Source organism: Bos grunniens, chromosome 21 (assembly GCF_055505025.1).
Source record: "Bos grunniens cultivar Pamir isolate PY7600 chromosome 21, Bosgru_T2T1.0, whole genome shotgun sequence".
NCBI lineage: Eukaryota > Metazoa > Chordata > Mammalia > Artiodactyla > Bovidae > Bos > Bos grunniens.
The window spans coordinates 43508865-43521434 of NC_141185.1; the positions used below are offsets into that span (position 1 = coordinate 43508865).

At 45.3% G+C, this 12570-nt stretch overlaps 1 protein-coding gene across 2 annotated transcripts in view; it reads right to left on the bottom strand.

Moving 5' to 3' along the window:
- CFAP161 (cilia and flagella associated protein 161) overlaps positions 1 to 11314 on the bottom strand; it is a 51730-nt gene extending 40416 nt beyond the window's left edge. The window contains exons 1-2 of one of the 2 annotated variants that reach the window (XM_086364203.1): positions 11007 to 11314; positions 8688 to 8794 (exon numbers count right to left, since the gene is read on the bottom strand). In XM_086364203.1, the coding sequence (XP_086220329.1) occupies positions 8688 to 8744 (57 nt within the window). In that variant the 5' untranslated portion in view covers positions 8745 to 8794; positions 11007 to 11314. The remainder of the gene's footprint in view (positions 1 to 8687; positions 8795 to 11006) is intronic. The other variant, XM_086364207.1, reaches the window with a different exon arrangement.
- Positions 11315 to 12570: the final 1256 nt, after the last annotated feature.

Consider the following 12570-nt stretch of genomic DNA (forward strand, 5'->3'; position numbering starts at 1 on the left):
AGGGCCACCTGGGAAACCCCATATTGAAAAGTACACATCCCCGTATGATGATCCCTCCCTCCCACTGCCTCCTTCGTGGGTCTTACCTACCAACTGAACTAGATTCCTCATGTTTTTGCCAAATATGGGGGGAGAGGACAGTCTATCTTTTTGCAATACCAGTCTTTATTCAAACTGTTCCTTTGATCAGAAATGTCCTTCCTTCTCCATCTTTCTTTGAAATCCTTTTCATCATTCCCAGTTCAGTTGCTATATCCTGCCTCCAAAAGCCTTCTCCCATCTTGCTGTCTTTTTCCAGAGTCATGTGGCACGCTCTGTCTTTCAGAACTCCTCCAACATTTTCTTTGTCCCTTAATGTCAGTGCTAACCCTGCGCTGCCTTGAATGTACTTCTTTGTCCATATGCTTATCTTCCCAACAGACCAACGGTAAGCAATCCACAGGCAGAGCCATGTCATCATTGCACTCCCAGGGCCTGGCATGGAGCCTGGACGGGGGCCATGGCAGTGGTGATGCTGAAAAAGGGGAGGGGTGAGAAGGGGGGTAACTGGGTCATGTATATATGTGTGCATGCATGGTATTTATCTAGGGGACATTTACTTCTCACTCTTTCCTGAAAGACTCTAAGAAACTTTAGAAACCGAACACAACTCCAAGAAAAAGCCAGAGTAAAAGAGAACAATGTGCTTCAAAGCACCTGGGAAGAGTTGTTTACTACAGTAGATGGCTGGATTTATCTCTCAGTTTCCTGGATGAAAAGGGGAAACGCACTGGCTTGTGTATTTTGCATTGTACAAAAAAAACCTCTGGAATCAGATTGGAAAGAGAAATTTTTCCTGGCACCGAGTTCAAGGAGAAATTTATCAAGCGAGTGCTTATATAACAGACATGAGGTAACCCAAGGAGCAGCATCTCCAACTGGCTTTCTACAAAAGGACACAGATGTCCTCAGAAGAGCAATTCTCCTGCTCCATGCAGCTCGGAGACAGAAGGGATTTCTGCGAGAAAACGAGACAGCGTGGCCTGCATCCAGGGCCTTCCCTATGTCTGTAGAAGTTCTGAGAACCCAGAAAGAAAGAAAAGTCGATATGAGTCCATTTAATATAAGATCTCAAAGACCCCATCTAGATTGATCTTAAAGATCTTAGTGGCTTGGGCTTCCCTGGTGGTCCTGTGGTTGGGAATCTGCCTGCCAGTGCAGGAGACATCAGTTTGATCCCTGATCTGGGAAGATTCCATGTGCCGAAGGCAACTAAGCCCATGCGCCACAACCAATGAAGGCCACACACCCTGGAGCGAGTGCTGCAGAGCAAAAGAAGCCACGGCAATGAGAAGTCCAAGTAACGCAACTACAGAGTAGCCCCCACTCGCTGCAACTATGCAGCCATGAAGGCCTAGACCAGCTAAAAAAAAAAACAAAACCTGGTGGCCAGATTGCACAAAGTGTCGTCTAGCTCAAAGTGGGCAGAAGCAGAGAGTGAGCCAGAAGTTTAGGTAAGAAACTGCCCCCTCTCAAGGGGCAAACTCCAGAAGGGCTGGTGTACAGGACTCTGTGCTCAAGGACATAGTGTGTGTCCCTCCACAGATGAAGTCAAGGGTCCCATCATTCACCGGGAGGGCATGCCTCAAAGGAGATTTGAGAGAAATATGAGAGCCACACAGATGTCCTGAAAGGCAACAAGACACTTGGGCAAAGATGCCATTCAGGACAGTAACACCAGACCCCAAGCAAGACCACCAACATGGCAGACAAGGATGCCTACATCCTGGGTCAGGTGGGGCCAGGAGCATTGGGGTGCCCATCTGTGAGTGTCACAGGCCGGAAAGATAGGTGACAGTTGGTCATTTTAACCAACCTCCTTATTTGTATGGGAGGAACTGTTATTCAGCCATTAAGTTGTGTCCAACTCTCAGCAACGCTCTGACTGTAGCACACCAGGATCCTCTGTCCTTCACCATCTTCAGGAGTTTGCTCAACTCATGTCCATTGAGTCAGTGATGCCATCCAATCATGTCATCCTCTATCTCCCACTTCTCTTCCTGGCCTCAGTCTTTCCCAGCATCAGGGTCTTTTCCAATAAGTCGGCTCTTCACGTCAGGTGGCTACAGTATTGGAGCTTCAGTTTCAGCATCTGTCCTTCAAATGAATATTCAGGGTTGGTTTCCTTTAGGATTGACTGGTTTGGTCTCCTTCCTGCCCAAGGGACCCTCAAGAGTCTTCTCCAGTGCCACAATTTGAAAGCATCAATTCTTTAGCTCTTAGCAGTCTCTAGGGTCCAATTCTCACATCTGTACATGACTACTGGAAAAACCATAGCTTTGACAGAGAAATGAAAACCTAAGTGCTCCCATCTCTGGCCACCACAGAGAAAACTCTGACCATCTTCAATCCTAAGCTGGCTGCTTTGTCTCCACATAAAAATGGGAGGGTTTGCTTTCTGGGGCCTCCTATGTACCTGAGGAACATTGGCTTCTCACCACAAGCCCACGGCTGAGATATCTCTGGGGTTTTCAGCTTGAGATCTGTGTGTCTGGAAGGAACTCATTCTACAGCTAGAGCACCTCCTGAAAGTTTTATTCCCTCTTACTCATGTGACTCCAAAAGCCTGAACCCTTCTCTCTGAAGGCATTTCCAGATGAGAAGAAGGGCTGGTCTCTCAGTATGTCTGCCTCCAATGAAACCTCAGAATCGAGATCCCATCATCACCTCAGGCCACCACTGACATCATGGGAAAGATAGGCTTCCTGTTGTCCTTATTAGTAGGTGCCATGGAAGAGGAGAGTTTAGAGTTGGAACCTCAAAAAGCCCGAGGAGGGGAACACCAGGATACCCAGAAGGAAAAGTACTCCTGTATTCCCTTTCCTGGGAGGTGCTTTGGCTTTTTCCTGGGCAGCCCCAATGTGGGCATTTTGCAGCTACGCCAGGGCAGTTCTTCCTCTGCATTTACTCAACAGTGTCCAGTTGATAGGGGCTTCCCAGGTGGCACTAATGGTAAAGAATCTGCCTGCTAATGCAGATGACAAAAGAGACTCAAGTTCGATCCCTGGGTCAGGAAGATCCCCTGGAGGATAGCATGGCAACCCACTCCAGTGTTCTTACCTGAAAAATCCTATGGACAGAGGAGCCTGGGGGGCTGAAGTCAGTGGGGTTGCATAGAATCGGACATGACTGAAGCAACTTAGCATGCGTGCGTGTCCAGTTGATAAGACTGAAGATGGACTTCCACTTAAGCCTGAAGTGAGGGCATCAAAACCAGTGTGCCGGTGAGGGTCACCAGGTGGCTGGCACAGTGAGGATGCAAGTCCTGTCCTGCTCCAGGGGAAGTTGACACTAGAACCCAGTGCAGACCTCAACCTCTCACTCTTCTCATTGCCATTGTCATTACCACTCCTAATGGTAGCAATGGTAAGAGTGGTGTTATAGGTCAGAACAGCTAGGCAGTCAAGTACAAAACTGCAACATGGACATCCCTGACAATCCAGTAGTTACGACTCCTCTGCGGGGGATGTGGGTTCCATCCCTGGTCGGGGAATTTCTACCTGCATTGTGGTATGGCCAAAAAAAAAAGTGAAACATCAGACTTACCTGGTGGTTCAGTGGCTAAGACTCTGCACTCCCCAGGTAGGGGGCCCAGGTTCAATCCCTGGTGGGGGAACAAGATTTCACATGGCAACTAAAAGTTCACATGTTGCCACTAAAAGATCCCACTTGATGCAACTAAGATCTGATACAGCCAAGTAAATAAATACATAAAAGATTTTTTAAGATGGCAACACATGTTTTCCCAAAAGAAATTATATTATGCTTTCATTCTGCTGAACAGCTCAGAGCATCAAATTAATGAACCGATTAAATGTTTCCTTAAAAAAAAAATCCTTAATAACTCATCCTATTAAATGACTATTGTCTTAAGCATCCTCTCTGTGTCCATCACTCTCTTAGGCACTTTCTATGGAGACTGCATCTGATCTCCATGACAACTCTGCAGGCAGATCTACCCACTCTCATTGTAGAGGAAATGGCACTGAGATCTTGGGTACCATGGGACCAAGGGAAGTTAGGCAGCTCTTAAGAAGCTACTTAGGGGCTTCCCCAGTGGCTCAGCAGTAAAGAATCTGCCTGCGATGCAGGAGACTTGCAGGAGATGCAGATTCAACCCCTGGGTCAGGAAGATCCCCTGGAGAAGCAAACTGCAACCCATTCCAGTATTCTTGCCTGGGAAGTCCCATGAACAGAGAAGCCTGGTGGGCTGCACTCCATGGGGTCAAAAGAGTTGGACACAACCGAGAGACTGAACAACAACAACAAAGAAACTACTTATCAGGACTGCTCTGGTGGTCCAGTGGTTAAGACTCCAAACTTCCATGCAGGGGGCGCTGGTTTGATCCTTGGTCTGGGAATTAAGATCCCACATGACACTTGGCCAAAAACTAAAATTCAAAAAGAAGCTACTTGTTACCACTCATGGTCAGAGTACCCTCGGAACTGCTCTCTTCATGAAAACCTAGAAGGGGACTGGGAAAATATGGAATAAAGAAATAACCCTCAGAGCAGCTTCCAATGTAGTAAGATCTCCTGAGGCTGAATCTAAGACCAGCCAGAACAGAAAATCACCCACAAATGTTTCCAACTAGACCTGGGTTCAGTCACTCTACCCGAGCACCTTCTGGGTGCTCTCGTATACTTCACTTCGTTCCCTATCCCCGAATAACCTTTGAGTTGAATTTCTCTGTGTTGCTTGTAATGAAACAGAGGTCCAGCCAATTAGGGAAGTTGCTCAAGATCCTGGTTCATCTGCAACAAAGCTGAGACTCAGATCTACTCTGCTTACAGATAGAGGCAAGCTACTAAAATCCCTGATCAGGAAAGATCATAAATGCTTTTTTTTTGAGATTTTTTTTTGAGTGTTTTCTTTATCTTTGGGGAAGCCCATGGGTACACACTGCACAGGAGCAAAGAGTTAAGCATGGCTTTTGTCTTCTTTCCCTCTTTTTTTGTTCTCTTTCTACCTACTCCTCACCTTGTCTAAAAGGGACAGGGTTGGGACTTCCCTGGCAGTTCAGTGGTTAAGATTCCCCACTTTCAATGCAGGGGGCATGGGTTCAATCCCTGGTGGGGGAACTTAGAACATGTATGCCTTGAGTGTGTGGCAAAAAAAAAAAAGGTTAAATAAGATACTAAAAATAACAAGGAGAGGGGCTCTGTCTCTTTGCAGGGCTAGAGCTCCCTTGCTGTTTGCTGTCTCCCGGGCACAAGGTCATCTGGCACCCACGTGACGGCTGCTATAATTATGAGCGCATTTGTGTGGCTCAGGGTGGAGAGAGAAGCGTGAGCTCACCGAGGGGCTGGGAAAGGAATGGCCTTGATCTGAGCTGCAGCCTGGTTCTAATTTTAGCAACGACGGAGCCCAGGACTTCCTGGACAGATCGCATTGCCCCGTGCTCTCCGCTCCCTGTGCTGGGCTGACACCAGACATGTGGAAAAGATTCGAATCACAAGAACCACCAAATTGGGTCACACCCATGGCTCATCCGGCCCAGCCGCTGTCTCAGAAAGTGGGGACGGGACGTCTCAGATGGCCAGAGTTTAGCCACCTCCTTGTAAAATCCCCTTACTTTATCAAGAAGGACAGAGGTAAACAGCTGTCCACAGTGAACAGCCAGCAGAGCCGGATCTCCAATCCCCAGTCTCCAGCATCTGGGCTTGTATGTTACCTGTCTTGTCACTCTCTCAAGGTTGGGGTTGCAGTCTGAGGTTTGTCTTTCCCTTTTGAAGTATGAGCCATGAGGCATATTTTAAAATAATTTTCCCTCCTAATGCTACATATCTTTAATAAGGTAAAGTTTACATACAGTGAAATGCCCATCTCTTGTGTATATGATGGGATGAATTTGAAAAACATGTATGTCTCCCTGGAGACAAAGAATACAACCAGGGGACTTCCCTGGTGGTCCAGTGGCTAAAACTCTGCTCCCAATGCAGGGAGCCCAGGTTTGATCCCTGTTCAGAGAACTAGACCCCACAGGACGTAACTAAGACCCAGCACAGCCAAATAAATAAAAAAATATATAAGTTTAAAAAGAAATAGTCTATCAGCCCCCCAGAATTCCATCATGCCCCCTTTCCAATCAATTCTTAAGTCCAGGGACTTCCCTGATGTCCCAGTGGTTAAGACTTTACCTTCCAATGCTGAGGGTACAGGTTCAATCCGTGGTCAGGGAGCTAAGAGCCCACATGTGTCATGGCCAAAAAAAACAAAACATAAAACAGAAACAATATTGTGACAAATTCAATAAAGATTTCAAAAATTGTCCATGTAGAAAAAAAAAATCTTAGAAGAAATATTCCCTGAGTCCTCAACAAAGGCGAGCTTCCCTGATGGCTCAGATGGTAAAGAATCTGCCTGCAATGCAGGAGACCTGGGTTCGATCCCTGGGTTGGGAAGATCCCCTGGAGAAGGAAATGGCAATCCACTCCAGTATTCTTCCCTGGAGAATTCCATGGACAGAGGAGCCTGGCAGGCTACAGTCCATGCGGTCACAAAGAGTGGGACACAACTGAGCAACTAACACTTTCACTTTCAACAAAGGCAATTGCAGTTCTGATTTCCACTGTCATAATTAGCTTTCTGGTTCTTCACTTTAAACAGAGGGCATCTTGGTGTCTGGGAGACAGAGAAGATTCTAACCAACCCTCAGCTTCTTGCAGGTCTTTCACTGGGTGGTTTCCATTGCATGGCTCTTATCCAAGCCTCTTCTTTTGGGGCTCAGTGGAAAAGACCCTTAACTCTTGAGTCCCTACCCCCTGAGCCCCCAGTGAGAAAAGGAATTCAAACAAGGCCCTGTGATCTCTGTTACATAGTCAAGTGAGAAGTCATTCGTCTAGTTTCCAGCCACAAGAGAGGCTGGTTCCCCCTTTTTGCTCCCTCCTTCCAGACCTCCTGGAACAAAGTCTGCAAACCTTCTCGTTACTTAAGAATGAGTGTTCATCCCACAATTAACCTGAATGTTTTTCTCATTAGAACACAAGCCCATTTCTTCATGCTCTCTCTCCCCAGCAAAGCTGTTGAACATTTGGTCAATAGAGCAAGTAACTCAATGTGAAAGCTCCTTATATTTAATTTCATGATCTCATTGGGCAGAGATTTTCTATATCCACTCTGAAAATAATTTAGCATTGAAATGTTGTGTGTCATAGCTGCTCCATCCTCACTTGGGTTTGAACTTTCATTCTACCAGTGACTGGTCCTGTTCTTGAGTCGTCATGTGTGTGTCCCCGGCAAGTCTCTTGTTGCCAGGGGAAAGCATGTGTGCATCAGCAAGTGCTACCTCCCTGGGGACATTACTCACTTGGGCTCACCTATGGTGTCTCTCCTCTCAGTAACAATGAGTCTTGCCTTGTCTTCTTGTATTTATATTACCTCAAAGAACTCTCCAAGAGTTCTCAAGAGCTTCTGAAAGGACACTTCATTTCTATATTCCCAGCGTTCAGAATAAGGAAGCCCTAGCTCAATAAAAGCTAATCAATCAATCAATTAATCAATGAATTACATTGTGAGAGTTGGACCATAAAGAAGGCTGATCACTGAAGAATTGATGCTTTTGAACTGTGATGTTGGAGAAGTCTCTTGAGAGTCCCCTGGACTGCAAGGAGATCAAACCAATCAATCCTAAAGGAAATCAACCCTGAATATTCATTTGAAGGACGGATGCTGAAGCTCCCTGTGGCCACCTGATGTGAAAAGCTCACTCATTGGAAAAGATCCTGATGCTTGGAAAGATTGTGGGCAGGAGAAGAAGGGGGCGACAGAGGAGGAGATGGTTGGATGGCATCACTGACTCAATGGACATGAATTTGAGCAAGCTCTGGAAGATAGTGGAGGACAGAGGAGCCTGGTGTGCTGCAGTCCATGGGGTCACAAAGAGTAGGACATGACTGAGTGACTGAACAACAAATAAACTACATTGACTCCATCTGGGGAAGAAGGAGAGATAGGTTCTCCTAAGCATTGTCTCCTCCCTTCCCATGAACTGGAGTACTGAGGTTGCCCAATGTCACTGAACTGTTGGCCATCCCAGACTCCCCCTCAACTCTCCCCATCACCTGGGTGCCCATCTTTCAGGAAATCACAAATGTGCCCCTCTCATCACCTTTTCCTTTGTCTCTGTCAAAGGCTTATCTTGGGTACCCAGTTCAATGGACTGTACCAATCACAAAATAAGGAGTAACCAGTTCCTTAAAGCAAGTCTTCCAGGGGCTTCCCTGGCGGTCCAGTAGTTGAGCTTCTGCCTTGCAATGCAGGGGATACAGGTTTGATCCCTAATCAGGGAACTAAGATCTCACATGTCTCAGAACAAGTGAGCCCTTGAGCCACAACTACTGAGTTATCGCACTACAACTAGAGTCCATGCACTGCAATGAAAGATCCTGCACGATGCAACTAAGACTGGACACAGCCAAATTAATTAGTCTTTTTTAAAGACTTCTGTTTTCTTAATGTCATTTCCAGAACCATAATCCCATTAGCAAAGGGTACCATTTCATCAGTGGTGAGTTCCACCGAGTCCTCATCTTTCCCAGTATCCCTAACAGTGTCCCCTTAGGCTCCTTGAATTCGTGCTTATGGTTCTATTCAATGCTCCTATAAGAGAAAGAGGAGTCTCCTTTCCTCGTCTCACCAGCCTTACCTCCATCCTGAAGTCTGGCCCTACATCACAAGAGTCCTGAGTTGTTCCATGAAGCATGTAATCTTTAGCCAGAAGCAGAACTCTAGCTCTGTTGGGTCTGTTCTGCACTGCAGAGACAAAATGAATAATAACTCCTTGTGCAGAAAATGGCTAACCTTGAGCCACGCACTTTATGAGGCAGGAACGCACACTCCCCCTGCTCTGCCCTGAACTGCTGTCCCAACAGCATCTGAAACCTTCCCCAGGGTCATCTGTCATCACATGGCACAGTGTGTCAGCCAAGCCCTGATGGGGGAGCTAAGAGCCCACATGCCTTGGGGCCAAAAATCCAAAACATAAAACAAAAGCAAGTTGTAATAGATTCAATAAAGACTTTAAAAAATGGTTCACATAAAAAAAAAATCTTAAAAAAAAAGAATGGGGTGTGGGTATGGGTGGGTGTGTGCACGCGGGCATGTGCGTGTGTTCCTGTAGGAACACACATAGGTTGGGGAGATCAGACTGTGCAGAGGAAAGAAAAAAGTCAAATGGGAAGAGCCCAGACAGCAGCACCAAGGCATCTGGATGCCCCTCCTTTGGAAACAAACATAAAAGCAGCATGGCTGCACTGAAGAAAACACAGAGAAGACAAAAGCCCCCACAATCCTACATTGCTGTAACAACCACTCCCCATTCGCTTCCAATCACCATCCGAACAGACAGTTTCACACACTGCTGTCAGTGCGCAGGGCATTTTGTAACGTCTGTTAATTCAATATGGTATACAGTCAGTCCTCTGCATCCACGGGTTCCGAATCTACAGATTCAACCAACTCAGGATCAAAAACATTTGAAATGAGGGGCTTCCCTGGTGTCTCAGTGGTAAAGAATCTACCTGCCAATTCAGGAGACACAGGTTCGATCCCTGGTCCAGGAAGATCCCACATGCTACGGAGCAACTAAACCCATGTGCCACAACTCCTGAGCCTGTGCCCTAGAGCCTGTGCTCTGCAACAAGAGAAGCCACTACAATCAGAGGCCCATGCACAGCAATGAAGACAAACCCCCACTGACTGCAACCAGAGAAAAGCCTGCGTGCAGCCCACCATAGCCAAAAAATAAAATAAATAAAAAAAAATATACTTGAAAAACGCCACAAAGTTCCAAAAAGCAAAACTTGATTTTTGCCCTGCACTGGCAACTATTCACATAGCATTTGCATTGCTGTTTACTATTATCTACCTAGCATTTATATTGTATTAACTATTATAAGGAATGCAGAGTTTATTTAATGTATGTGGGAGAATGTGCTCTAGGACATCTTATATAAGGGATTTGGGCATTGCTGGATTTTGGTATCCATAGGGGTCTTGGAGCCAACCCCTTGAGGATATATTATGGGACAACTGTATACATATTTTTCCCAAGTTGATGGCCCAGTTGGGAAGAGAAGATGTGTGTGAAGGCACCATTATTTTCTAAATAATTCCCTGGGGGTTGGATATTTAAGATGCCTTACAGATTTTACATAGTAAAATTGAAAAGGTGAAGAACCCTATGGTCCTTGTGCCCCACGTCCTCTGCCTGCCTTTTGTCTATGGTTAAACTTTAGCCAAAGAATAAGTTAAATCAGAGAAGTGAGAACATGCGGAAATAAAGGAAAACAGTCAGAGGAAACCAAATAATAATAATGTAGTCATTAAGCAAAATCAAAGACCTTTATTTATTATTTCCTTCTCAAGGGCTATAGATAATATTCTGAGCCATATCCTGTGAGATGTCTTATAGATACTAAAACTGTCACCATGTAGAAGAAGTTAACTACATAATGTTAACTACATAACCAGACTGTAGCCATGACATAAGCTGCCAGAATTCCGAGAACTAGCCTTAAGGAAATGGGAAAAAATTGACCCCAGAACTGATGATTAACTGTACTTAAAACAGTCAAGATGATGCTGGTCAGACCACTGATGACCAGTTTCAAGATGATTGTCGTATCTGATTGTGCTATTTCTTCATGGAGCCCACTCACTCAGCCTATAAGAGCTATTGTCCCCTGGTTGTCAGTCAGGGGAGTCAGCCGTTGGACAGCAGTCTGTTCCACTTCTCCCCACCAAAATAAAATATTTTCCTTTCCACCAACCTGGTTTCTTTAATGGCTTTTGAGAAGCAAGCAGCCAGACCCCACTTTGGGTTACAAAATGGACAATGACAATGAAGGTGGAGCTTTTTCTCCTTTCAAATTATTTGTTTGGGATAATTTCCAGGAGTGTAGGCCAAAAATGATGCAGTGTTTCAAGTCAAACCCAAAAGAGTTCCAAACAAGGATACTCTTACCTGTAGCAAGGAGGAGACTCCATTTCACCAGAACAGTCCTCAGAGATGGAAGATGACTATTTTAGCAAGACTGTAAAACCCTCATGTGCAAGGACCAAGTCTGCCAGCTCCAGTGATGTATAACACGGAACACAGAATGGATGACCAAGGCTGATCCAGGCTCGTGACACCTGAAGCTTAAACAAATTAAGGAACCATCTTTAAGAGGAAGAATATGAAATCACCAAAACAAAACTAGGTATGAGAATGGCCTTTTCAAAAATGGTGGGGGTGGGGTGGGGTGGGTAGGTGTGTGCTAAGTCGAATCCGACTCTTTGCAACCCCTTGGACTCTTTGCAACCCGTCAGGCTCCTCTGTCCATGGGATCTCAGGCAATTAATTCTGGAGTGGCTTGCCATTTCCTTCTCCAGTGGTTCTTCCCGACCCAGGGAATGAGGAACCTGTGTCTCTTGTGTCTCCTGCATTGGCAGGCAGATTTTTTACCACTTCACCACCTGGGAAGCGTTGGGAGCAGGGAGTGGGAATCAAAATAAATTACCATTGTTTAAAGAGCCAAAAATGCAACAAGTTCACAAAATTTAAAAAAAAAAGACCACAAATTCACAAAATTGAAAAAAAAATTTTTTTCACACAAAAAAAACCCTGCTTGCCTGACACCCCACTGTAATACTTTTCCCCCCACATCTTTAGCTGCATGCTTTTTGGTATCTTTTCCATATGATGACAGTTTTCAGTATCCTTTTCTGTAGCAAGAATAAAAAATAAATTCAGTCTTCTCTCTGGCATGGCTGATCAAAATTGTTTATTACTATCATTGTTGTTCAGTTGCTAAGTTGTGTCCAACTCTTTGTGACCCCATGGACTGCAGCACGCCAAGCTTTGCTGTCCTTCACCGTCTCCTTGAGTTTGCTCAAACTCATGTCCACTGAGTTAATGATGCCATTCAACCATCTCATCCTCTGTTGCCCTCTTCTCCTCCTGCCCTCAATCTTCTCAGAATCACGGTCTTTTAGATTGAGCCAGCTATTCATATCAGGTGGCCAAAGTACTGGAGCTTCAGCTTCAGCATCAGTCCTTTCAATGAATATTCAGGACTAATTTCCTTTAGGATTGACATGGGTTGTAAAAGTTTTTTTCAGCATCACAACTCATTATTAGCAATATCACATACAGTTTTAGAATGGTAAAATTGAGGAAAACCTGTTGGTCAAGTTTTTTTCATATATGAGAGAAATTTATCTCCATTCATTGGTCATAAGTTTAAACCAGAATTTGTTTTCCTGATTTGGGCAGATCTCTTGGAATGGACTTTATGTTACAGTTGCATGTGGAAAACAAGCTCAGCCGAGTTTGAGTCTATTTCAAACTTTGTTTCTCCCCCAGTATCCACGTACATCCTGTGCTGGTGGCTGCAGGGTATATTCACACAGGGTACAACGCCTGTCCCTACCCTTGGTGGCCACATGGTCCTGACAAATCAGACAATGAGTGTTCCTGAAAACCATCCCTATATGGAGGATGGGGAGCGAGGATGTCACTCTACTTGCAAAGGACTGTGAATCAC